We start from the raw sequence: 26,000 nt of genomic DNA, 5'->3' as shown, positions 1-26,000 counted from the left end.
GTGTGTAACACACGCCTCTTGATTAGACTGGGGTTCGAGCCCGTCCCCACCAAATACGGAGGATGCAGAAAGGTCAGGGAATGACTACCGCATATTCTCGGAGTAATATGGCCTTAGTTGCTAATGCTCCTAAAAACCAAATATAACAAACAAATATTGCTTTTCTCAGAAGTACTCTGACTTGGCTCACTCCAAACTTAAGAGACCACCTTTATACTCACCATGGATCCATCAAAGCTCATCTTCGTCAACTTGGTGCAGTCAATGAAGACACATGCATCTGTGCTGAAACAGAGAACTGCAGTCACCTTATGCTCAACTGCATCATTTATCTAGATCTGAGACAGCAACTCCTTCAAAGCAACTTGCCTGCACTTCCAACATTTTCACTCTCTGGGTGGAGCTGAAGAAACCTTCAGTGCCTTCTTACACTTCTGTGCTGTCCTTTTCACATGTGGTATATGCTTTTTGATTACTGTTGCTGCTCCTGCTGTCTCACTGAAACCTGATTAGGTTCCTCTCTTGAGCAATCTGGACTCTCCATGCTTTCTTCATTGAACCTATGAGAGCTTCCTTGGACTCAGGGGGAGCTACCCATGGACTTGATGTGCAGATGTGACCCCAATTCACAAAGGAGGATTAAAGGCTGACACAAGTAACTATAGACCTGTGAGTTTAACTTCTGTTCCTGGAAAATTAATGGAGGCACTAGTTAAAGAAGCACTGCAGGATCATCTAGACAAGACTTCAGTTATAGCTCAGACACAGCATGGTTTTGTCAAGGGGAAGTCTTGCCTGACCAATTTGATTGGATACTATGATGCAGTCACAAAAGAACTGGATGCAGGGAATAACTTTGATATTATATACTTGGATCTTAGAAAGGCTTTTGATACTGCTGCGCATGGAAGACTGCTGCACAAATTGGAGCAGTGTGGCATTGGAGGCAAATTGCTGCTATGGATAAAGGGGTGGTTGAGGGGGAGAAGACAGAGAGTGGTAATCAATGGACACTGCTCATCGTGGACTAATGTTATTAGTGGAGTCCCTCAGGGTTCAGTATTGGGTCCATTATTATTTTCTGTATTTATAAATGATATTGATGATGGTATATCAAGCTTAATGTCCAAGTTTGCAGACGATACGAAGGTTGACAGGGTTTTCAAGGACACTACTGACACTGCTGCTGCAACAGGATCTGGAAAGGTTGAGCAGATGGGCTGAGAGGTGGCAAATGAAGTTTAACATTGACAAATGTAAAGTACTACATATGGGAAACAGCAACCCCAGAGCAACGTATGAACTCTGTTGTACTACACTGTGGTAGAGAATGAAAAGGACCTGGGGGTGGTTGTGCAGGCAGATATGAAGTTCTCTGAGCAGTGCAGATGGGCTGCAAGAGTAGCTCATGGTGTATTGTCAATGATATATAGGAATTTTTCTAGCAGGGATAAGGTGATTATTCCCTTGTATAAGGCAATGGTCAGGCCATACCTAGAGTACTGTATACAGGCCTGGAGGCCTCATTTCAAGAAGGATGTAGAGCTGCTGGAACGAGTACAGAGAAGGGCAACAAGATTAGTGAATGGAACAAAGGGGTGCTCTTACGAAGAAAGGCTTAAGTTTTGCAAATTACAGTGTCTGGAGACTAGGCACCAGCGAGGTGATCTGATAGAGGTGTATAAAGCCTTGAATGGTTTGAGCATGCTCAATGCTGATGGGATTCTTCCTCTTGCTCAGAATAATCACCTGAGAGGGCATAAATTCAAATTGAGGAAAGACAGATGTAGGATAGATGTGCGGAAATTTGCCTTTAGCCAGCGGGTGTTTTGTTGGTGGAACAGACTTCCATCCCTTGTCGTGGAAGTTGATAGCCTAAATAAGTTTAAGGCTCAGCTGGACAGGTATTTCGAACGAACAGAGGGGTGAAGTGGAAGTGGTTATTTTTTATATATTTATTTATTTTATTTTATTTTATTTTTTTTTTTTGGCTGATGCTGCATAAGCTTGCTTTCTTGCATCAAATGCCTCTACTAATGCTAATGCTAACCTTGGACTGTCTTCATGCTAATCCTGATCTGGGGTAAGATTTCTTACATTCCTGCTGGTGCTTGCATTGCAGTACAGGATTCTTCAACTGAGGTTCATCCTTTGGTGGGTTGCTAACCCTTCAGGGTAGGATATTTTCTGCTGACGCTTTTCCATAGGTGTGAGCTCTGGTGCAGGTCCCTCCTGCTGCCAGTTCTTGCTCCCTGGGCAGGAGTGTTTTTACCTTTTCTGATTTTCGACTTGACTTTATTCTGTTCCCCCCATCTCTCAAGGGTATTCTCCTCACTAGTGGCATCCTGCCTTGGGATCTCTCTCTTACTTGAGATCCCAGCTTTTGCCTTCTTCCCTATACCTGAGTCCTTTCCATCCTTGCTCTGGTTGGTGAATTGAACTCCAACAGGCATTCATATACTGACCTGGCCCAGCTTCTGCTAAATTTTTTCCTATACTCATATTGTTTCACTTGTATTATTCTTATGCTAAGACCATAGAAAACTGCAAATCAGTTTTCTGTAACACTGACATCAGGGCTTACAGCAGAACCAGGAATTTAGTACAGGGATGGCTAGACTTCTAGGCATCTCTTAAGTTCTGCACTAGCAGAAATTTAAAAACAATAATGATGATGAAAAAAGATATAATAAATCTATTGGCAGAGTACTTTAGAGATTGGAATCATCATTAGAGAAAATACCAATAACATATTTTATCAAATTGCATGAAACTGAAATTATTTTATTTCTGTCTTCTTCTTCCAGTCACATAGTTCCCCTGAGGAGCTGTTGTGGCCACCAACAAATTCCTCTAATTGCATCGATCATGTACTATACGAGTGGCATCGCAAAATGTCACGCCCAAAAGTTCACTAATCCCATCCTTCCACCTAGTTGCAGGTCTCCCTTTAACAGCAGTTTTTGGAGTTGGTTTTGTTATGGTCTCTGTGGCATCAGATAATGTGGTGGTATGCCATTGCTGGCCAGATTTTGAAAGGGGGCCGACTTTAATCATAGGAAGAGTCATCATGCATCCCACGAGATGCTCTTGAAGAGGAAAGGTAACTACAGCAGAGTCCCACTTAGTGCAGAAGGCTGATTACAACTGGTTTTTACCTGGTTTCCAGAGGTCGTCTATATATATAAATGGATATATATTATTCATTAGATTTGCACAAGTAGTTATTATATCTTCAGTCAATGAATTTATTCATAAGGTAACACTGTTATCCCTCTTCTTCCTTCTTCGATGTCTAATTAATGTCCAATATTTCCAATTAATTGTATCAAATATATTTTAAAATAATTTTCTCCCAAACCATTAATCATGCAAAGTTTCCATACCATAAACATATTTTCATGCTGATTCGCAGTCTTAAGCCCAATGAATACATTTCTTACGTTTTAAAATATTCGTCCCTGTATTTCAAATTTACACTCCTTTCATATAGCATTAACCGCTGCATAATCGTCTGTATTCTTCGAACACACTTAACTGTTAACTGTTGTTTTAATCATAGAGCCTAAATATTTACCACACAGATATAATGTGTCTAATGAATCCTCTATACCTCTGTGGTAAGATGTATTTTCAGGTTTTTATGCTTCAACAACCAAATTTTAATATAACTGAGAGAACATCTTAACATAGCCACTACACGCAATGCCACTATAGTACTGTATTATTCTGTAATCTGTCATATATTTGCAAAACCTGTAATTTAGTTTTAATTTTTTTTTGACAACCAGATGCTTGGATGGTCCATTTAAAATATGATGAATACTCTCCGCACGATGTTGCCACTACCTTGAAGAGATACTTAAGAAATTTACCTGATTGTTTACTCACTGAAAAGCTTTATGTTCTCTGGATAGGAGCAAATGGTAAGAATCATTTCAATCATCTTAAATTAAAAATTTATGAAAAATCAACATGAAAGTCAAGAAACACTTCAGTGTGATTTTCTCCTCTAGAAACAGTGCACGCCTGTCATGTACATTTCGGCTCCTCCGTATCCAGGTGGGCAGGAGCAGCAGCGCATAGCACACGCTACTTGATTAGACGGGGTTCGAGCCCATGGCCACCAAATACAGAGGATTTTATGAAAAATCAACATGAAAGTCAAGAAACACTTCAGTGTGATTTTCTCCTCTAGAAACAGTGCACGCCTGTCATGTACATTTCGGCTCCTCCGTAGCCAGGTGGACAGGCGCAGCAGCGCATAGCACACGCTACTTGATTAGACGGGGTTCGAGCCCACGACCACCAAATACGGAGAATGCGGAAAGGTCAGGGAATGACCACCACATATCCCCGGAGCAATATGGCCATAGTTGCTAATGCTCCTAAAAACCAAATAATAACAACAACATCATGCACATTTATTCCATATTCATCAATATCTTATCACATGTATTCTGTAACAGTATAGTGTAGTGTTTTCCATCAAGGGTTCTGCAGAATTGTAGCATTCCACAAAACACTTGTCAGGATTTTTTTGAAAAATCATGGAATAGATAAATAATTTTGAAATACTGCAAAAGCCAGGTATTCTTTGAAATATTGCAGGAATTTTTGTTCTGTACCTGGGAATACTGAAGTAATTTCTGTGCACTGCCTCTACATTTTGTTTTGCTCAGTTCATATTTAAGGTTATATTTAGTTGTATTATGTCTGTGTTCATTTTGTATTGTTACAGAACTGCCTCATCAATGGCAACAGAAGGGTAGGCCCTGTGCTGCCAAGAGAAAATATAACAGAGTGACGAATGCTCCTTATGTATTATCTATTATCTGCGGGTCAAGTTCTGAGAATCATTTTGACCTTCTGTCTGCTATCCAGAATTCTCCATGTTTCAAGTCTTTTCTCAATCTCTGCTACCAGATTGATCAAGAAGGTTCTTTTTCTTTATTTAAACTTTTTAAAGAATGACAATCACGCAACCGAGTTGGGCTAGGGTAGGCAGTGCAGTTCTACGCATCTCAGTGATAGTGATATGTGGAGTGATTTCACAAGTAGTTTAGTGTGCATTGTGGTTATTCACTGTTTTATTTATTTTTAGTCTTTGCATAGTTTAGCATTTTTATTAAAACACTGCGGTTGTTTTTGTGGATCTGAAATCCCACCCATGTAACAGTATTTTCATATAGCTATTGAAGCTTGAAAAATGTTGTAGATGAAAAGATGTGTCAGCTATCTAGAGGGCAGTGAAAATGAATCAAAATTATCAGAACCAAATATGAGTAAAGTAAGAAGAGAAGTGGGTGAGATTAAAAAAAAAAGAAAAATTCCCTTTACATTGACAGTTACTTTGCCTTGGATTTTACAAGGACATAAGATGAAAAATTACCCCATACCATTGTGCAATGGAATGGGGCAATTTTCATCAATTTGGAAATGGAAAAATCTATATATCTATAGTTAAATCTATACTTCACTACTAATCACAGCCACTTGTTAGATAAAACATTTAATACTTTCAGTAACTTGGATTTACAAGACAAACAATGTAAAGGTTTTGAGAAGAAAGTAACTATCAGTGAAAAGGCTCAAGAAGCAAGCTGTTTAGTTTCTGAGATTATTGCGCAAAAAATGAAAAGTTATACTATTGTATAACTTTTCATTTAAGTTATACATTTAAGTTAACTTTTTCATTAAAGTTATACTATAATAATGAAAACAGCAGTAATATGGTTTCCTGCTGTAGTGACTCAGTTATTGTACCACAATTTATTTATACTTCATATAAAGAATCTGCAAAACTAAATCTATATTTATATTCATATTGTTCATATTTATATTGTTAACAGTAGACAGTGTTTTTTTTTTTTTTGTCTTGAAGTCCGAATATCTCAACTGGCACAACCGATTATGAAATTTGTTTGTTTCCTCATGTACTGTCATTTATTTATACCTCGCATAAATGTCTGAAAAATTTAAATTGATGTTTATATTCAAATGTTAATGACAGGTGCCGTTTTTTTTTTTAAACTGTAGAAGTCACAGAAATTGAGGGGAAGAAAAGGAAACTTGCAAATAAGATAGTTTCTGACTGTTCCATATAGTGTGACTGGGTTCAGGTTTCACTAAATGAACTAAAGGAGATTTTGGAGTTATTATCAACATGGGACTAAATTAAAAAATTATTATAAATTAATATTGGTCTGAAGAATGGATAAACAGAATTAAATTTTCCAAGAATGTATTTAGCTGGATGAGATTTCTGTAGACATTTTGGACATTGCATCTCTGCTCACCCACAAAAGAACAAATAAGGAATTAGGGGTTCTAAAGTAAAAAAAAACAGTCAGTTATCCTTTGGAAAGCTTTGTGTCAATTATCCTTTTGAAGGTTTTGTTTTGGAAGTTAATGCAATATTTCTTCCTTGAAAAAATATTGCATTAGCACTGTTAAAATGTTTTATTATACTGTTCTGTATAGTAACTCATGTAAACCTGTAAATAAATAATTTTGAACGTCATATTTCAACTAGTCATTTGATTGATAGAGCTGGACTTGCATAGTGAAGACAGTGAAATTAATGCTGGATGAGTATTATAAATGAAACAGATTTTTATCTGTTTCATTTATAATACTTTATCTTCAATCTATATATGCATGGCCTACATATTCTTAGTTGCAGACATTTCTTCAAAAAAAAATTTTACTGAATCATCTGTATAATGTTGACATGTCATGTAGTCCTCCTGTCGTGCCCAGGTGGGAAGGAGCAGCAGTGCGTAGCACACGCTTCTTGATTAGACCGGGGTTTGAGCCCGTCACCACCAAATACGGAGGATGCGGAAAGGTCAGGGAATGACCACCGCATATCCCGGAGCAATATGGCCTTAGTTGCTAATGCTCCTAAAAACCAAATAACAAACAAACCTCCTGTCGTGCATGTGAAGAATAACCAAAATATTCACTGTAAGATCTTTCCTGCTCTAGTGTTCATAGCTATTATCAGATCAAATAATAATAAAACTTTTGAAACAAAACAAATATCTTAAGTTTTTATAATATCTGTAATAAATTGCCTGGTGAATCAAGGATTTTTCTCGTTTCTCAATCAGTCTTTTAAGCATTAAACTACTCATCTTATTGCATTTGCAGGTAAATCGTAAATCTTTCCAAAGAATCCTGGTAGCAAGACATGATTTTTCAGTTTCAGTAAAACAGCACTTGTTATTTTGCATACCTTTTGAAATTCGTATTCATTTAGAAAATAAACATGCAGGCATTGGTCAGAATAATAAAAACTAACCTTACCACTAATTTAAAACAGCAAGAAAATGAAAACCACTATGATTTTGCACAAAACTGTCCTGTTTCTGGACTTGAAGAAACTTGACTACCACTTCACTTAACACTTTCATTTTATTTACTACCTGTTTGTAAAAATTCTGATTTGAATCCCATTAATGACATGAGGACTTTACTGAGATTTTTTTTTATTATTTGGGACTAATTTAACTGTTCTCAGATGGAGCAACAAATATTTTGATTTCTCAAATAGAAACTGTTCTTAGAACAGCAATTTATAGACACAATACATTGACTCATGGGCTGACTTACCTTGTGCAAAAGAAGGCTTCAGAAGACATGCATTGCATTAATGAAATTACCAAGTTAATTATTTAAACTATTTTATAGATATTTCAGTTATATTAAAATATATTTAATCCAGAGAAAGTTTCTTTTTTATTTCATTATTTCTGAATTATGAGATGAATATGTATATTGCAGTAATATATTTGAAATAAAGTAATGGGATATTCAAGAGAGTAATTTTATCTTATTCCCAGACATTGAGAATCAAGAAGAAAGGTTGAAAATGTTAAAGGAGTTAATGCATAAGCTTCCAGAAGTAAATTACCAAACATTAAAAAAGTTAATTGGTCATCTTTCAAGGTATGTTCCTATTTCATTCAGTAACATCCAAAATATTATGCTGTAGTTTATTCTGAAATTGTTTGGAATAGTTCTCATGAAGAAAACTTTTTTAAAATTAAATCAATTTTATAGTTATGTTTTGTAGTGTTTTGGAAGTGTTCAGATAATAAATTTTAATTTATCTTTTTTTGTGAAAACAAAAAGTTGATTCCATGAGCAGCAACATTTTTCCAGAAATAGATCTTCAAATAAATAATTGTCAAGTTTAGTGGCATGTATAGAATTATATTTGTTATTAGATATATGTACAAATCCGTACATTTGTGTATAGATATGCTCCAGTCTTATAAACTGTGCTGTTTGTAAGACTGGAGCATATCTTTATAACATTAGATTTCATTTTTAACTTGATAAAACTGCTAATTTAGAAATGTTTTTACCTTAAATTGTGATTTCAAAAATGGGTATCATACTAATACTGGTTGGCAAGGTTTTGTTAACATAAAAAGAAACTAACTTTTTAAATAAATCTCTTATACTAATTCCACATCTGGAAATGCAAATTTTAGTATTAGTATTAGCCAAATAGTGCAAGGAAGCCACAGGCTTTTGATGCGCTAACCAAAAAAAAAAAAAACCATACATAAATAAGAAACAGCAAATTATGCATTTCACTCTTTGTGAAGGTAATTTCTTCAAATTGTCAGCCTCAACTACCTGCAAAGCCAACCTGTTCCAGCAATTATAATGACTCACTGGCTAAAAGAAAACTTCCTACAATCTGGCCTAAACCTCTTCCCCTGTAATTTGAATTTATGGCCCCTAGTTTTGTAATTCTTTATAACAGTGAAAATTCTGCCTTCATTCTTTTGCTAACCCCAGAATCCTAAAACCTCAATCAGGTCCTTTTTGAGGTGCCTGGTTGCCATGCTCTAAAGCCCACATAATCACAATCCCTGTAGTGGCACCCCTTTGCCAATTTCAACATGCAAGTTGCCTGTCTTTGGACACTTCAAGAAGCTCGATGTCTTTTTTCAGATGAGGTCTCCATACTTGAACATAGTATTTCAAATGCGATATTACAATTGCCTTATACGATGGGTTAAGACCTCCCAATCTTTTACAGGATATTGTTCGATAAATCATTGATAGAACACCATGAGCTTTCCTGGCCACCTGTTTTACATTGCTCAGAAAACTTCATACCTGTTCATATTGTAACTCCCAGATGACTTTCTTCATCTACTATCTTTAATTCAACCCCACCAAGTGTATAATTTATTTTGGGCTTGCTATTTTCCAAGTGAAGTTTTTAAGACCTTGCATTTTACTGCATTAAAACTTAATTGCCACTTTTCTGACCATTCTTGAAGCTATTCAAATCATCCTGAAGGAGTGCTGCTTGGCACTGTTCATTAACAACTGTACCAGTTTTTTAGTCTGCAAATTTTTACATCATGCCTTTGTTGATGTCATAGGTAAAAATCAAAAACAACAATGGTCCGAGAACTGATCCTTGGGGGACCCCTCTTCAGATGTCACACTAATCTGAAGAATATCCATTAATCACAACCCTCTGCAGCCAACCAGCAAATCCATCTTAAGAGTTTTTACAGTAATCCCAACATGTTCCAGCTTATACAATAACTTACAAGATTATACAATCTTGTAAGGAACTGAGTCAAATGCTTTGCTAAAATCTAAATAAACTATATCAAAATTGTTCTCTACATCCAACTAATGAGAAACTGTGTCAAAATAGCTTACTAGGTTAGTTAAACATGATTTTCCCTTAACAAAACCATGTTGTGTGTTCTTCAGAATCCCATTTCTAATTAAATGTTCCCCTCTAAGATTTTTCTCTACCAGTGAAGTCATACCAACCAGTCCGCAGTTACCAACTTCACTCTTAGAACTGCCTTTGTGTATTGGTGATATGCAGGCAATTTTCCAGCCCAAAGGAATCTCTGCTAAGCCCAGAGGTGCCCTTATAATTTACATCAGTGGTTCAATATGTCCTCTAGTAGCCTCCTTCAAAATTTCTGGGTATATGCTGCCAACTCTCAGAGCCTTACTTGCCTTTATGCTCGAAGAATTTTTAATAAACAGCCATCTGCAATTTCAAAATCAGTGATTTCATATAGCTCAGTCTCACTCACACAGCCTCTTCTCGGTATGATGGTCTTTTGTGAGTAAAGGCTGAAGCAAAGTATGAGGGGTTTCCAGAAAGTAAGGTAACACATTTTTTTTTCTTAATAATGGTGAAAGAGAATGAGATGAAATGCAGTGGACAGATAGACCCGTTAATAATGTTCAAAAAGACTGCCAGTGCAGTGTTGCAGTACTGTCGCCTCACAGCAGATTCCAGTTGCAAAATGGTGGGTACCCTGCGAGTGTGGTCCAAAACAGGTGTTCGTGAAGTTATTCGCTTTTTGCAAGCAAAAGGGTCTTCACCAAGTGACTTCACCGTGAACTGGTTGCTGTGTATGGTGAAAAGGTGATAACAAAGAAGCTGGTGTATTTTTGGTGCAATGAATTTAAAGCGGGCAGGACTTCATCGAGCAAGACAGAAGACAACATTTCGTGCATTAAGGGCATCGTTCTTGAAAACAGGCAAGTGAAACTGTGTGAAATTGCACAAATAGTGAACGTGAGTAAGTCGACTGTTCACAATGTCCTTGGCTTTCAAAAGGTGTGCTGCCGTTGGGTGCCCCGACAATTGTCAGAGGAGGACAAAGCAAAATGCATAGGGATGTGTCTGGAGAACCTGTTGCGATATAGCGGCGAAGGAGAGGATTTTCTCGCTTGCATAGTCACAGCAGACGGAACGTGGGTTTATCACTTTACCCCGGAGAGCAAACAAGACCCCATGACCTGGAAACATCCATAATCTCCTGTGCGCAAAAAATTCAAAACTGTTCCAAGTGTCCAAAAAGTCATGTCCACAGTGTTCTGGGATCGCCAAGATGTTCTGTTGGTGGATTTCTTGCTGAAGGGAGGAACAATCAGTGCACAGCTTTACTGTGCAACATTGGAAAAACTGAAGGCAAAATTTGACCCAAATGACCAGGACTCCTGTCAAGCAGCATGATTTTGTTGCACGACAACACAACTCCACACAATGCCCACACTATTCATGAGTAGTTACGCCATAATCGTTGGGGAAACTCTGTCACATCCTCCCTACAGCCCAGACTTAGCACCTTCAGACTTCCATTTGTTCGGCCCTCTGCAAAAACACCTTTCAGGAAAGTATTTCACCACGGATGAGGAAGTTCATCAGGTGGTGTGATGTTAGTTACTGCGTGTGGGCACAGAATTCTTTACTGGTATTGATAAATTGATTCATCATTGGGACAAGTGCATCAATAAAACTGGAGACTTAGTGGAAAAGTAGTGCATATTCACTTATTCCTTGGTGTGTGATTTCAACTTCATATTATTAAACATCATCGAGAGAAAAAATGTGTTACCTTACTTTTTGGAAACCCCTTGTACCTATTTATTTCATCAGCAACATCAGCTGGGTAAACAAGACTTTTCCACACCCAGTACACAATGGTTGGATCTGATTCACTTTCTTCTTTGTTATATTCACATACATGAAATATTCCTTATCCCCATTATTTGCTCTTTTAGCCAGTGCTTCCTCATATGCAACCTTGGCCTCCCTTACCTTATATGTCGTACTATTACAGATCAACTTGTAGATGTTGTCAGCTTCAGTACTTTTCGTCCCTCCGTAACTATCCCATGCTCTGCATTCATCCATTTTGGCATCCTCCTCATATAATATTTTCTTAATGGTATATATATGCATTCATGGCTTCTGTAATTTTTGACTTAAAAGAATTCCATAATTCAAATGTATTCACCCTTGTTCTGCAATCTGACCAATTTATAGATGCCATACAGTGCCATAAACTGTCATAGTCCGCTCTTCTGAAAATAAAACCTATGCCTTTACCTTTCATACTGCAGCATCTTTTTTCATCTTTGAATTAACGACTGTGTGATCACTACCTGCTGATGGTTCCCATACTTTAAGCCCTGTTATGGTATCTGGTTCATGAGTTATTATGACAAGGTGAATGATATTCTCATTCCTAGGCTGGTACAAATAATAATCATCCACTTTATTTAAAAAACTTTTCTTCGTGGTGAATTTCCCTTCCACTTATTCCAGTTGTTCTGGGGCAGATTGAAGTCACCCATAATGAGACATTCGTGCTTGTTTGCCCATTCCATCTGCATGTGGAGACTCTTGTCGTACTCTTCACAATTTAAATTACTCTCATTATACCTTTGCTTCCAATTAACTCACATCACACAAATTCTGTGCTGGCAGATGTGACTTCTGACTCGGCAATTGCTGTTTTTTGCACTCAAGTTGCTTTTGATAAGAAGCATGACCCCACTGCCCCTTCTACCTTTCCTATCTTTCCTATATACATTATATAGTCCTAAATACATTATACATGGTCTTGTATTCATCCAACAAATGGTCAGGTCCAATTAATGTAATATCCCCACTTGAATAATAGTGCTCTCTTTACCCTCTGTAAAATCTGACAATCTGTTGGTAACATCATCGGTTGTTGCTCCTGGCAAACACTCTCTGGTTCTGATCCACCTATCTTTATTACAAAAATTATCTGTTTTTCTGAGAATAGTCTCCCAATAAAACTAATTCACCTTCAAGCAGAGCAGTATGTATTTGACTATTCTTTTCTGGGACCCAAATCGGGGTGCATCACTTGGCAAGTCATTAACTACTTGAGTCCTTGACAAGCTCCCAGTTACATTTATTTCTGGGTAAGCACTCATTTCTTCAGTGACTCAAATTCTTCTCGTAATGCACTAAGTTCTAATTTGAGATTGATACATTTCCTAACATCACTTACAAAGTAAGAATTGTCAGTTAAGCTAGGTTTGTTTAGTGGACTTATTGTAGAATACATGCAACAGGCTAAACAATTGATGAACTCGTGACCCATACCAGAAATGTCCATAGGCGTTTCCATCCGAGTCACAATGCCCTTGAACCTTGTATTGCAAGGTAATCTTCTAACAACCATTATTTAGGTAAAATTTAGCAAGATTACAGAATTTAAATTTATAATGTATTACAGAATTTAAATTTACAGTATATTACAGAATTTAAATTTACAATGTATTATCAAATTTAAATTAACAGAGTATTACAGAAATTAAACTGTTATCAAAACTTTAACCATTAATGAAGTTAAATTTAACTACCAAATGAAATTTGTGAAGTTAAAAAGCCAAGATATAACAAAGGCCATCTGAATATTAAGCTGTAGCTTTCCAAATACTTATCTGAATACAAAAGTAAAATAACCTACATGACTATAGGAATTTAAACTGTATATTAACTACAGTTTAGTATGTTAAATAAAAGAAAAAAACAAAAAAAAAAAAAAAAAAAACGTCAAAGTTATTTCAAAAACTAACCTGCACAGCCACACAATATAGCCTCCAATTTTACAGCACATCAGTTTTGGAAAAAAAAAATACAATATCTTATCTTCATAAAAATGATGATTATAGGTGAAACAGATGTGCAGAGTACAGAGTATGCAGTAGGGAAGGCTCATATTTATGGTCATCTGTTATTTTTTAGAAATAAACAAGGAGTTACCTTTTATTCAGTAAGTAGGATTTCTTCTTTACCAATTCTTCTTTTGCGAATAAATTACGAAATGATACGTTAAAACAATATTACATAATTTAAAATAATTTAAAACTGATAATGTGTTCCTCACTACTGACACACTGGCAGTTCAACATCCTAGGATCACAGTGGTGAACCCCAACCCAACCCCAGAAATATCAACACCCCCCCCATGCAACCTTTAGTGAAGGAAGACATTTTGTCATAAATACGAATTTTAAATACGAATGAAATACTATTAAAATGAGATAAAAGTACTATAAAACAATGAATTTAAAATTCACTAAAATTTCCTCCCTTAAGCGGACCAAAACTTTTCGACAAGTGTCATGTTCTTAGGGTGGAATGAAACTAATGAAATGTGTGTGTTCAGAATCTTATAAATAGGAGATTAGTATTTGGTATGCATGCATTCAAATGACCATGAATCAGATATGAGAAATGGATGATAAATGTTAGTTTTTTTTTGTAATTTAATTTCTAAAGTTTTGGCAATCAATAACTTGGTATAATTATGTTGAATATTTAAAATTTTCATTAAACAGGAATGCCCTCTTCCTCTTAGCTAAAAATTATAAAATATACTGTAGATATTCAAGTATATAAGTTGAAAACTGTTAGACATTCTCAAAATAAAAAAAAAAATACAAGTTCACGTTATGCACTGATCATGTCAGGTTTTTACATACAGAGAAAAAAGTTTGTTAATAATTAAAATAATTTTAAGGGGGGAATCCATCTTCTTATCAGTTTTCTTTATAGAGTGAGCATGATGTGCAGATTATTGCATAACTAGTCACTAATTTTTGTTGCAGTGTTTTGTTCCACAAAACACTGCCCACAAAACACTGCAACAAAAATCTGGGTTACAGTTCTGCATTTCTCAACTTTTATATGTTTTTTGTAGCAAAGCAGTTAGAAATTGATATTAAAGTGCCTTTGTTTTAATTGAAACATGATAATAATAGTAATCATGTAAAGCCAATTTTTTATTAATTTTTTCATAAAAAGTGTAAGTGTAGCTAAAATGAATCAAACAAATGTCTTGTGAAGCAGGCAGGATTAACTACTTTTAATTTAAAAGTAGTTAATCGTACATAGGCTATAAATAATTGCAAAGCTGTACATAAGTTTTAATTTCTGAACAAATTCACGACAGACTAACGAGAACAAAAATATGTTGAATAAAATGCCAAAAACAAAAAAAAGTACAGTCAGTCCTCGTATAGCATGATATTTGTGTTCCTAGAAATCCTTGTGCAATGCAAAATCGTGCAATATAAATAACAGGCCCTATGGGAAAAATAGGGTTAGGTGCCAACCACCCAAGATTGAACACACATTTGTAACCAAAACATTACCAAACAATAAATAATCGTAATAAAATATTGCTAATGCTTTTGCTTCTATCATAAGCAAACTTGTTTTTTTGTTTGATTTTCTATCCAAACAGATGACAGCTGTTCCATCTCTTCCAATTCTTTGTGTCTTGATCTAATGGATTTTACTTACACTTTGAGTTATTCCTGCAATGAAAGTTGTTTTTATTTTCTCTGCATTCTTTCTAATTCTCAGCGTTGCCTCATTTAGGCCAGTAGCACGTGCAATATCACATGGTCTTAATTTCGCTCAAAGTGTTTCAAAATTTCATATTTTTTCTCTCTCAACAGAGACGGACTGGCCATAAGCCTTACCGAGGAAACCCTGGTGGGCCGGAGGCCGGTGTGATTTTGGCCATAAACGCTAGTATGAGGCCACTGCACATTTTCCCGGATAAAAATTTTTGACCCAGTGTGCCTGTTTATCGATATTGCTTTTCTTTTTCTCTCTGAATCTATAGTGTCTTCACCAGGATGTTTCCTTTTTACACATTTTAAGTATTTTACTCATTTTTACTCATTCAAAAATTAGTTCAAATTTCTGCCACCAGGGGAAAACAGTTCGGTCATATGTAAAAGTTGTCATTTACTTCAAGACATGCTGCTTATGCAAATGACATCCTGTTAGATAAAAGCAGAAAGGCCAATGCCACCGTCAATAACCATTATGGCTCTGACAAAAAAGGAATGTACTCTTTTAGTAAAACTGTTCTACCAGAATAATAGTAATGCTAATGCAGCACTACGTGAATATTGGAAACTTAAAAGGTTTATTTAAAGGACCTTTGATGTCAGTGGGGCTTCAAAAACTAATAAAGAAATTTGAAATGACTGGGGAGTTAGGTGTAATTCAGGCAGGGGATGACCATGTATCAGAACAGAGGTAGTGGATGAAGTGGCGGTTGCAATGGCTTCCCGATCAGAATGTGAAACACTACCAGTCAGTAGTGCCAGAGGTGTGTCAAGAGACTTGAACCGTCCTTGGTCTACTGTACATAAAGTGCTTCGAATAATTTTACACTGGTTCCCATACAAGATTCGCATAGTGCAAGAACTAAAGTCTTGTGATCAGCAACAATGAATAGACTTTGCTCTATGATATCTGGCTCATATGGAACTTGGAGATACATGGGCTCGAATGATCTTGTGATCTGATGAGGTACATTTCACTCTTCGTGGGGGTGTAAATGCACAAAACTGCCAAATATGGGGAACTTCTCATCCATCTGCTCTGCATGAAAGACCACTAAAAAGTATGTTACAGTATGGCGTTGGATTCGCAGCAGAGTTTATAATCGGACCATTTTTCTTTGAAGAATCTACACCTCATGGTCCCATAAGGTGTATGGTAACTAGTGCATGGTTCTAAGAGATCACATTATTCCTGCTATGCAAGAAAGGCAATGCCTGGAGACTGTAATGTTCATGCAAGATGGTGCCCTTCCCCATGCTGGTCGACAAGTGAAGGAACTGTTCCATTCAACATTCGGATATGATTGCATCATTTCTAGAGACTATCCGCAGTTCTGGCCAGCCCGATCAGCAGATCTCAATCCCTGTGATTTCTGGTTATGGGGATACCTAAAAGATAGAGTTTACTGTGGTGGCATACAAATGCTTGTCGATTTGAAAGCAAGCATTAAACAGCATGTAGCCTACATCCCCGATGAGATATGAGATGCTATACGAAACTAAACTGTGTTGCACGCAGTCCTTCATATTCAGAATGTCATCTCAAGTGAAGGAAATCACACAGAACAATATCTGTAGATTTCTAAGTTCTGATATTAAAATCTAATCCTGAGTTAAGTATTCCATCTCATGTTTACAGTGTCAATTTCTCCTCTGGCGACAGAATTTTGAACTAATTTTTTTTTCTTCTATAAATCGCTTCCCCATATTCTAAATGACATACCCACCAATTTTCACAGCACTATCTCTAACTGTTTTGACACTAGGGTCTTCTGAATAGGAAAACTTATTTTATAACCATCCGCTACATAGATAAACTGAAGAGTGATACAAAAACCCTTCCCAGTCATGCTGCCATAGTTCTGACTCACCTGTATATGGTATTTTATTATTGTGGATAGGTTGAGTGCTTGGTAAGAGAAGAAACTTGTCCAGATTGGGTTTCAGTTTCTGTAGGTTTTAATTTTTGGGAAATATATATGATACTTCTTTTTAAAAACATTTGTTAAACATAATTTGAAATTTAGTATAGTTTGCAATGTTTTTGTTTTATTCTCTCTAATTTGATTTTACTACTTTTAGTATCAGTGAACACAGTGATAAAAACCTGATGCCTGTAATAAATTTGGCACCAATCTTTGGCCCAACCTTACTGTTCAAACCAGATAATGTTGACTCGGGAAGTTTCACTCAGACAAATGCAGCTATGGATCTAGTTTGTGACTTTATTACATTTTATTCTTGGCTTTTTGAGGTTTGTTTGTGTATTTATTTTTTTTTCCCCTTAAGTTTTATTTATCTTCTAACTATATCATATCATATATTAATGGTCTATTGTATTTACTGTGTAATTTTTGCTCAAAAATACAATTAAATATGGGAAAAGAGGCTAGTGTTTGTATCTGAATTTAAGGTGTATTGAAAATTTATATAAGGGTAACAAAGTATACCTTGGAATTTCAATTAAAATTAATATTATAGCATGGTACAGAAAATTAAAATATTTATTACAGTATGTGTTATTATCTCCAGTGTGTATTCTTTTTTTGGTGTGAAACTTGTATGCTATGAGGAGCAGCATAAGATGTTTGAATTAATTTGAATTAGTAAATTTCCCCTGCAAATTTACTAATTCAAAATAATTCATGGCAGAAAGTCTTACATCTAGGATGTAAGACTTTTTTTTTTTTTAAATCATTGTTGTTACCACTCAACTTGTTTAAATTTTCAGACCAGATATATATATATATGTGTGTGTGTGTGTGTATATATATATATATATTTTTATATATATATATATATTTTTTTTTTATTTGTCAGAGTAAATATCAGTTTAATTTGTGTTATTAACCCACTGCAAGTTGTATGTATTCTGTGGTGAGTTTGCTCCTTTTGTAGATCAAAACAGTTTCTCTAGTATAAAAGCTGTGCATTACTTGTCTAATTTTGAGTAATGTGACCATGGCATGCAAAAAGTTTATGAATGCTTTCATCTTGTCTAGATGGAAATCTGGACACAGGCTTTTTCTGTATACTGGGGAAAAATAGCAGCTGTTACTGGTCACTGAAAGCAAAAAAAAAAAAAGTAACGAATAACACTTGCAGTTATCTTAACAAATGCAACTGTTAATTACCTTGTTCCTTGCAGCTATAAAATGTTTCCCCCCCCCTTTCCCCTAAGACCAAAGGGCTAAAATTGCCTTGCAAATATTTTTTGGAGTGGGAGTTTTGCTTTTAATTAAGAAGCACAGATTCTAAAATGGTACAACCAGTAGACACAGGCCAATGTAATGTTGAGTTAGTCTGGTGTGACATAAACACTGGAAAAAAAAAAAAACAAAGATGAAAGTAGGTTTGCATTATAGGCTAAGTGACTAAAGAGTATAATGAACAACCATGCAGACAGTTGAGTGAACCAGCAAATGAGGATGTCTTATCATGTAGAATTTTAACTTTCGAACTCATAAGTGCAACTCTCTCTCAGTAGCGTGATGTTTCTAGATTTGTTGAATGACTGTTTTCTACACCATGTTAGAGAGGTAACAAAATAAATCAGCAATGTCCCATAATATATGTTCAGAACCTTCAGGTAAATGAAACTTTAGATAGCAGTGTTAATAGTTTACTGAAGTGAAATTTATTCATTTAAATAACTATAGTCGTGGATAGAGCTAAGAGAATTTTGTTTTTGCAGAGGTAATTATAATGGACTCAGACATTTTTTAAAACTCTTTTCATTGGAACTAACTATTGTTGTTAAAAAGTGTAAGTTCCAAGTGGAAAGTGTTACATAAAGTTACACTAAGTATTGTATACTGGCTAAGATGCATTGTTTCAAGGTTCAGAATGGATGTCAGATGAACTTATGAGCAGTGCTCATAGAAGAAAAATAAAAAGATGATTATAAATTGTATAAGAATAAATAAGTGTTTAACTTCAACAATTTCTCCTCCACTTAGCTCTCAGTTATCACAAAATCATTTAGCTCCCTGTTAGAGTTTAATAAGCTTCTGTCCTCCTTCTCTACAGACTAAACTAAAGTCAGGTCTGCATATACATACCACACACACAGTACTTGCAATAAAGCCTTGATTTGTAGGTTAACTTCAGCAATTCCCCCCCCCTCCAAGCCAAGCCTGTGACCATCTGAGTCATAAGGTCTTCAAATTTATTACTTAAAAAATAAAGTATACACATGGGAATGCTTTTAGTCTAACTGCTAATTAGTTCTGAATATTTTCAGAATTTTAACATGGCAGCACAATGCAGTATGTCACATTGATTGCACTGTCCTAAACAGTATACTGTATTTATAATACTTTAAGTGTCATTCTTCAAGAAGACACACACACAAAAAAACAATTGTGTCAAGCAGTACTCACTTGAGATGCTGCAATGAATGGATCTTTCTTTTCCTTATTTGTCTAGAATTCTTGAAGGAAACATGGTTCCAGTCTTCAATCCAGAAAGAAAATATTACTCTGCCCAATCGAAGTAAACTGATTCACCATTGCTGAAAAAGTTCCGTGTTGCTGCTGCAAGTATAGAGAAAATGATATTTGTTATTTTCTGGGTTATTGATGAAATAATCCTTACACATTGTGTACCCAAGGGCACTACAGTGACAGGATGCTCATATGAAGAAGTTCTGAAGAAAAAGGTTCTTCCTAGCACTTCAGAAAAAACATCCACACAGATTGAATCACATTTGTTTCCATCATGACAACACTTCACCTAAGCATTCTGGAGATGTGTAAAAAATTTTTTAAAGAAAGCAACATTGAGGTTATCCCTAATCCTCTATACTTGCCTGACCTTGCACACAGTGACTTTTGGTTGTTCCAGTGATGAAGGATGATGGCAGAATAATCCCTCATGTCAGAATATTTCCTATCTGATAAGTAGCTGCTTCTGCCATTTAACAGTGGGCTGAACATATCTTCAAAGAAAGCTTTGCCACAGCCTTTCACAGCTTGGAAGAACAGGTATGAAACATGTGTGCAGCTTCTAGGAGACTACTTTTAAAAGTGAGGCAAGTGTCAACTGTATCTTGTGTATTTTATGAGAAATAAATTTGGAGATCTTATAACTTGAATGCACCTCGTACGCTTTGCTGCTCTAGGCATAATTTCAATTAAGAATATTTAATTATTCCCACAGCACTAAACTACTTAACACTATGTGATATGCTGTTACTGCGTAATAGCACTATACTGTTTCTTAGATGCCCACAGTACCTCAGAAAAGAAATTATTAAAGGATTATACTACATCTGCTTCTGTTTATAAATTTCTTACCATAATGATATTCCAATATTCACATTAACAATGGCAGAGTCTTAGCTTCCTATATATTTAGCATTAGTAGAAGCCTATGATGCAAGAAAGCAAGGCGCCTCCGTAGCCAGGTGGGAAGGAGCAGCAGTGCGTAGCACACGCTTCTTGATTAGACCGGGGTTCGAGCCCGTCACCACCAAATACGGAGGATGCGGGAAGGTCAGGGAATGACCACCGCATATCATGGAGCAATATGGCCTTAGTTGCTAATGCTCCTAAAATGCAAATAACAAACAAACAAACACAAGCAAGAAAGCAATCTTATACAGCATCAGCCAAAAAAAAAAAACTTTTCCATTTCACCCATCCATTTGCTCCAAATATTTGTCTAATTCTGCCTTGAATTTATTTAAGCTGTCAACTTTTACAATGATACATGGAAGTTTGTTTCAGCAATCAACCACCCACTGGCTAAAGGCAAATTTAAACACATCTATTCTACAACTGTCTTACCTCAGTTTGAATTTATGTCCCTTCAGACAATTAATCTGGGAAGAGGAAGAATCCCATCAGCATTGAGCATGCTCAAACCATTCAAGGCCTTATACACTTCAATCAGATCACCTCACAGGTGCCTAGTCTCCAGACACTGTAATTTGCAAAATTTAAGCCTTTCTTCGTAAGAGCACCCTTTGTTCTGTTCACTAATCTTGTGCCCTCTCTGTACTCGTTCCTTCCTAAAATGAAGCCTCTAGACATGTATACAGTACTCAAGATGTGACCTGACCATTCCTTTACACAAGAGGATAATCGCTTCCTTATCACTGCTAGAAAAAGTCCTGTATATTTTCGACAAGGCACCATGAGCTAGTCTTGCAGACCATCTGCACTGCTCAAAAAGTTTCATATCTGACTGCACAATTACCCTCAGGTCCTTTTCATTCTCTACCATCTTGAGTGTAGTTCCACACAGTTCATACATTACTCTGGAGTTACTGCTACCCATATGCAGTACTTTACATTTGTCAATGTTAAACTTCAGTTGCCACCTCTCAGCCCATCTACTCAACTTTTCTAGATCCTGTTGCAGTAACATACTGTCATTAACAACCCTGCCAACTTTCGTGTTGTCTGTAAACTTAGACATTAAGCCTGATATACCTTCATCATTATCATTAATAAATACAGAAAACAACAATGGACACAACACTGAACCCTGAGGGACTCCACTAATAACATTAGTCCACGAAAAGCACTGACCATTGATTACCATTCTCTGTCTTCTCCCACTCAACCATCCCTTTATCCATAGCAGCAATTTGCCTCCAATGCCACACTGTTCCAATTTGTGCAGCAGTCTTCCATTTGCAACAGAATCAAAAGCCTTCCTAAATTCCAAGTATGTGATATCAAAATTATTCTTTGCATCCAGTTCCTTTGTAACTACATCATAGTATCCAGTCAAATTTATCAGACAAGTCTTCCCCTTAACAAACCCATGCTGTCTCTGAACTATAACTGCAGTCTTGTCTAGATGATCCTGCTGTGCTTCTTTAACCACTGCCTCCATTAATTTTCTCGGAACGGAAGTTAAACTAACAGGTCTGCAATTACTTGTGTCACGCTTTGATCCAGCTTTATGAATTGGGGTCACATTTGCACATCTCCAGTCCATGGGTAATTCCCCCGAGTCCAAGGAAGCTCTCATGATTATGGCTAAGGGTTTGCTTACTTCCTTTGCAGCTTTCTTTAATATAACTGGATAGATCCCATCCACCGCAGGTGCCTTTCTTATATTTATCTTGAACATTTTTTTCTCTACTTTGCTCTGAGTTATTAAAAAATCATTTAGCTCACTGCCAGAGTTCAATACACCGCTGGCATTCCTCTACCCCCTGAATAACTCCTCATATGTAAATTTAGGTGCAAAATACTCATTTAGTTTGTTAGCTACCTGAGCAGGATCATCAACAGTTGAACCATCGATATCAAGTGGACCATCTGATTCGCCGCTTTCCATCTAGAGTTTACATAAGTAAAGAACTCTTTGCTTTTTTTTTCTTGCATCCTTTGCCAAAGATTTCTTGTAATCTGCTTTTGCTTGCGTAACCTCCTTTGCGACTTGATTACAGACAAGTTCATATTTACCATAGGCTTCCATGTCCCCTGTTAATTTATATGTATCCCATGCGTTTTTCTTCTCTGCCACATGTCTAATCAGTTCATCTGACATCCATTTTAGCCTAAACCTTGAATAATATTTCTTAGTTGGTATGAAAAGCCTATTAGCTTCCAAGATTAATTCTTTGAATGCTTCCCATTTAGAATTTGCTGTTGGTCACATTGTCAGTTGGTCCCATCGTATAGAATTGAAAAACTGTCTCAGACCACCATAGTCATCCTTTTGAAAGCAAAAACCCCCTTTACCCCTGATGGCTGTTACCTCTTTAAGTAAATCCTACATCAGCATACTGAGATCACTGTCACCTAGTGGTTCCTTTATCTGTAGATTCTTAATGCATGAAGAATCATTACTGATAATCAGATCAAGAGTATTACTTTCTCTAGTTGCCTCCTGAACATCTGTTGTAGAAAACAGTCATCCAATAAATCCACAAAAGCCTTGCTAGTGTGAATGACCAACCCACATCTGGAAATTAAAATCCCCCGTTATAAGACACTCTGATTTACTGGCCCACTATTTCTCTGCACAATTGCTCATTATACTCATCAGATTCATTAGGCCTATAACACATACCTACTCTCATTTTTCCCTTCCCAGCTTATGTTACACCAAACTGACTTGACAACTGTCCACCCCCATGTCGACTGGCTGTACTTCCTTGGATTTTATGTTTCTTAACTGATAGAATAACCCCCCCTTCCTATTCTGTCTATCCTTCCTGTATGCATTGTACTCCCCAAATTCCAATTATGCATTCCTTATATCTGTGTGGCACCACGTCTCTGATATTCCAACAATATCTGCCTTTGATATTCTGACCAACAACTCAAATTTATCAAATTTATTTACCGAACTCCTAGCATTGGTGTACATGGAAGTATACACACACCTGTTCTTATTCTCAGCTACCCTAACACAGCCCATGTATTTACTTGTTCTGCGATGACTCACAGCAGTCTCAGAAATCCCCTGCACCTTGTTTTCCAGCCTGCTGCTCATTCCCATAGAAGCAGTGCAAGAATCACTGGATCATTTAGATAGCTACAAGAATAAACAAATTTGCTTAATTAAGGTGCTTAAAATTATTTCTTCCCTGAAGATTACAATGCTTGTTAAGCCAATAAAAACCTCTTTATTCAGTTTATCAGTGATCTGTTGCAGATTGTTAACAGTTATGCCATTTATATCCAGTGGACCAATTTGATTCAACCCTTTCTCTCTAACATCAGATTCACAAAAAAGAATTCCATGCTACTTTTCTTTGCATTCTTAGATAAAGGTGTCTCATACTTAATTCCCTGTAGTTGATTACAGATTAGTTTTTATTTACTGTAGGACTCTATCTGCTAACAATTTATGATCATCTGATGCATATTTCTTGTATCACTAAACTCATTATTTCATCTAACAGTTTGGTCTAGAACTTGAACAATATATATTAGTATAAAATTATTATTTCTGTAAACACTTGGCATTTACATTTTTAAACACCATTTGGTCCCACTGAAGGGAATAAAAAAAATGTTTCAGCCTATTACAATCACTTTGCAAAAACAAAAACTGTTCCCTTGAGAGTAATTATTTTGTTGATTAAATCCTACATCATGTTCACTGTCACCTAAAGGTTCCTTTGCTTTAATAACCAGATCAAGAATATTTCTCTCTTGACACTTCCCTAACATGTTGATATAGAAAGAAGTCATCTGGCAAATCAAGAAATGTTTTGTTAATGACTGAGCTGCCAACCAACGAGTTCAAACTGATATCTGGAAAGTTAAAATTCCCTATGATAAGACATTCTAATATGCTTGTCTAATTTATTTCTCTGTATAGTTGTTTGTTATACTCATCACAATCATTTGACCTATAACAGGTTCCTACTCAGTATTACACTGAACTGTGTTTACTACTTGTACTATTTTAGAATTTATATGGTTCTAGTCTGCATATCCCCAAAAAAACTGTTTCCCTACTCACCTGACACTTCCTCAATAGCATTGACAAATATTTTCACTCTTTTCATTTAAGTGTATCCTATCCCATAAAAAATTGTCTCTTCTGTTGACAAACACTGACCATGCTGAGAGAAATTCTACCCCACAAGCCTCGCACACTCTTCAGGGTTGAATTGATTGATAAAGCTCTCATCTTAAATTCCCTCCTTTAGTGTCACGGCAAAATTCCAGACACTTTCAAATTGAGTCTAAACTTATGGCTTTTTCTCAGTGTCATCTCATACTTGTTAATTTAAGCCTCAGAATTCCTATGCTTAATATCATTAGTACCTACATATACATCATCCCCTCAACATGGGCACCTACGTGTGGTGACAAGACCTCCCAGTGATGCTGTTGGTTCTATATATTAACATCACTGGGATCCAATACCCACAGCTGGGTTGCAGGCTATCACCATATGAATCCAATATGTTTGCTACGCACTGCAACCAGTGAAATCTTGGAAAGGGGAATGCTAATGGTTGAGGGTCCAGCTTCAGTACACCACTTTGACTCTTGCTTCAAGAGGATGGGAGGTCTCGGGATCAATCAACTAGTAGGTTTGCCTGTGAGGGTCAACCATGCTGATGGATGTGTGGGTATGGTGCTTGGGTAATGGGCATCCCCATGGGGCTCCATGGTGGGTGGGGAGCCCAGGCAATGAACCAAATAAATATCTCTATGAATCCTGATAACTTAAACTCCTCTTGTGGGACATCAACACAGGAAATATCAGCACCTACACCACCCTTCCTAATAATCCATTCCACTGTAGAAAAGCCCCTTAAGGAAATTGTCTCCCTTTTTCATTCAGAAGGACCTAGATGGATTAGTATTCTTGTATTCTTCGTTGAAGTTGTAAAAATAGTTGTTGTGCCATTGTGTGTAGTAAAATTTGAATGTAAAAATAACTTTTTGTATTCAGCGTATTTATAAGTAGCGTTTAACAGATGACAGTAATCAAAAATTGTATTAACCATGCATTGATCATAAAAAAAAAAAAAAAAAGGAAAAGAATACTAAGCAAAACTATTTAGTTTTCCAATTAATTTAATTTAATTTTGTAATTATAGTAAAGAAAATTTAATTTTGTGATTATATTAAATGAAGCTATGAAGAGTATTCATATTATAAAAATACACCGATGAGCCAAAACATTATGACCAGCAAGTCATTATGCAAATCAAAGCTGCAGATGAGCTACAGCACATGCACAGGTTGGGACACGGTATAAAAAACACCTGATACTGAGCTCCGTTAAATAGTGTTACTCTTGTTCTTCAGATGGCAAAGGCAGCGGATTTAAGTGAGTTTGACAAACGCCAAATTGTAATGGCCAGA

The 26,000-nt window shown here is 36.2% G+C and overlaps 1 protein-coding gene across 6 annotated transcripts in view; it reads left to right on the top strand.

The window, feature by feature from the left end:
- RhoGAP15B (RhoGAP_ARAP and RA_ARAPs domain-containing protein RhoGAP15B) overlaps positions 1-26,000 on the top strand; it is a 228,669-nt gene that overhangs the window by 86,646 nt on the left and 116,023 nt on the right. For all 6 annotated transcript variants that reach the window (XM_090388206.1, XM_090388203.1, XM_090388207.1 and 3 more), the window contains exons 9-11: positions 3,792-3,926; positions 7,848-7,953; positions 17,284-17,455. In XM_090388206.1, coding sequence (XP_090244332.1) covers positions 3,792-3,926; positions 7,848-7,953; positions 17,284-17,455 — 413 coding nt within the window. The remainder of the gene's footprint in view (positions 1-3,791; positions 3,927-7,847; positions 7,954-17,283; positions 17,456-26,000) is intronic.

Source organism: Mastigoproctus giganteus, chromosome 2 (genome assembly GCF_048544385.1).
Source record: "Mastigoproctus giganteus isolate SK-2022 chromosome 2, ASM4854438v1, whole genome shotgun sequence".
In the NCBI taxonomy this organism is placed as follows: Eukaryota; Metazoa; Arthropoda; class Arachnida; order Uropygi; family Thelyphonidae; genus Mastigoproctus; species Mastigoproctus giganteus.
The sequence above is the reverse complement of the archived record's forward strand: the minus strand, read 5'-3'. Positions and strand labels throughout refer to the sequence as shown.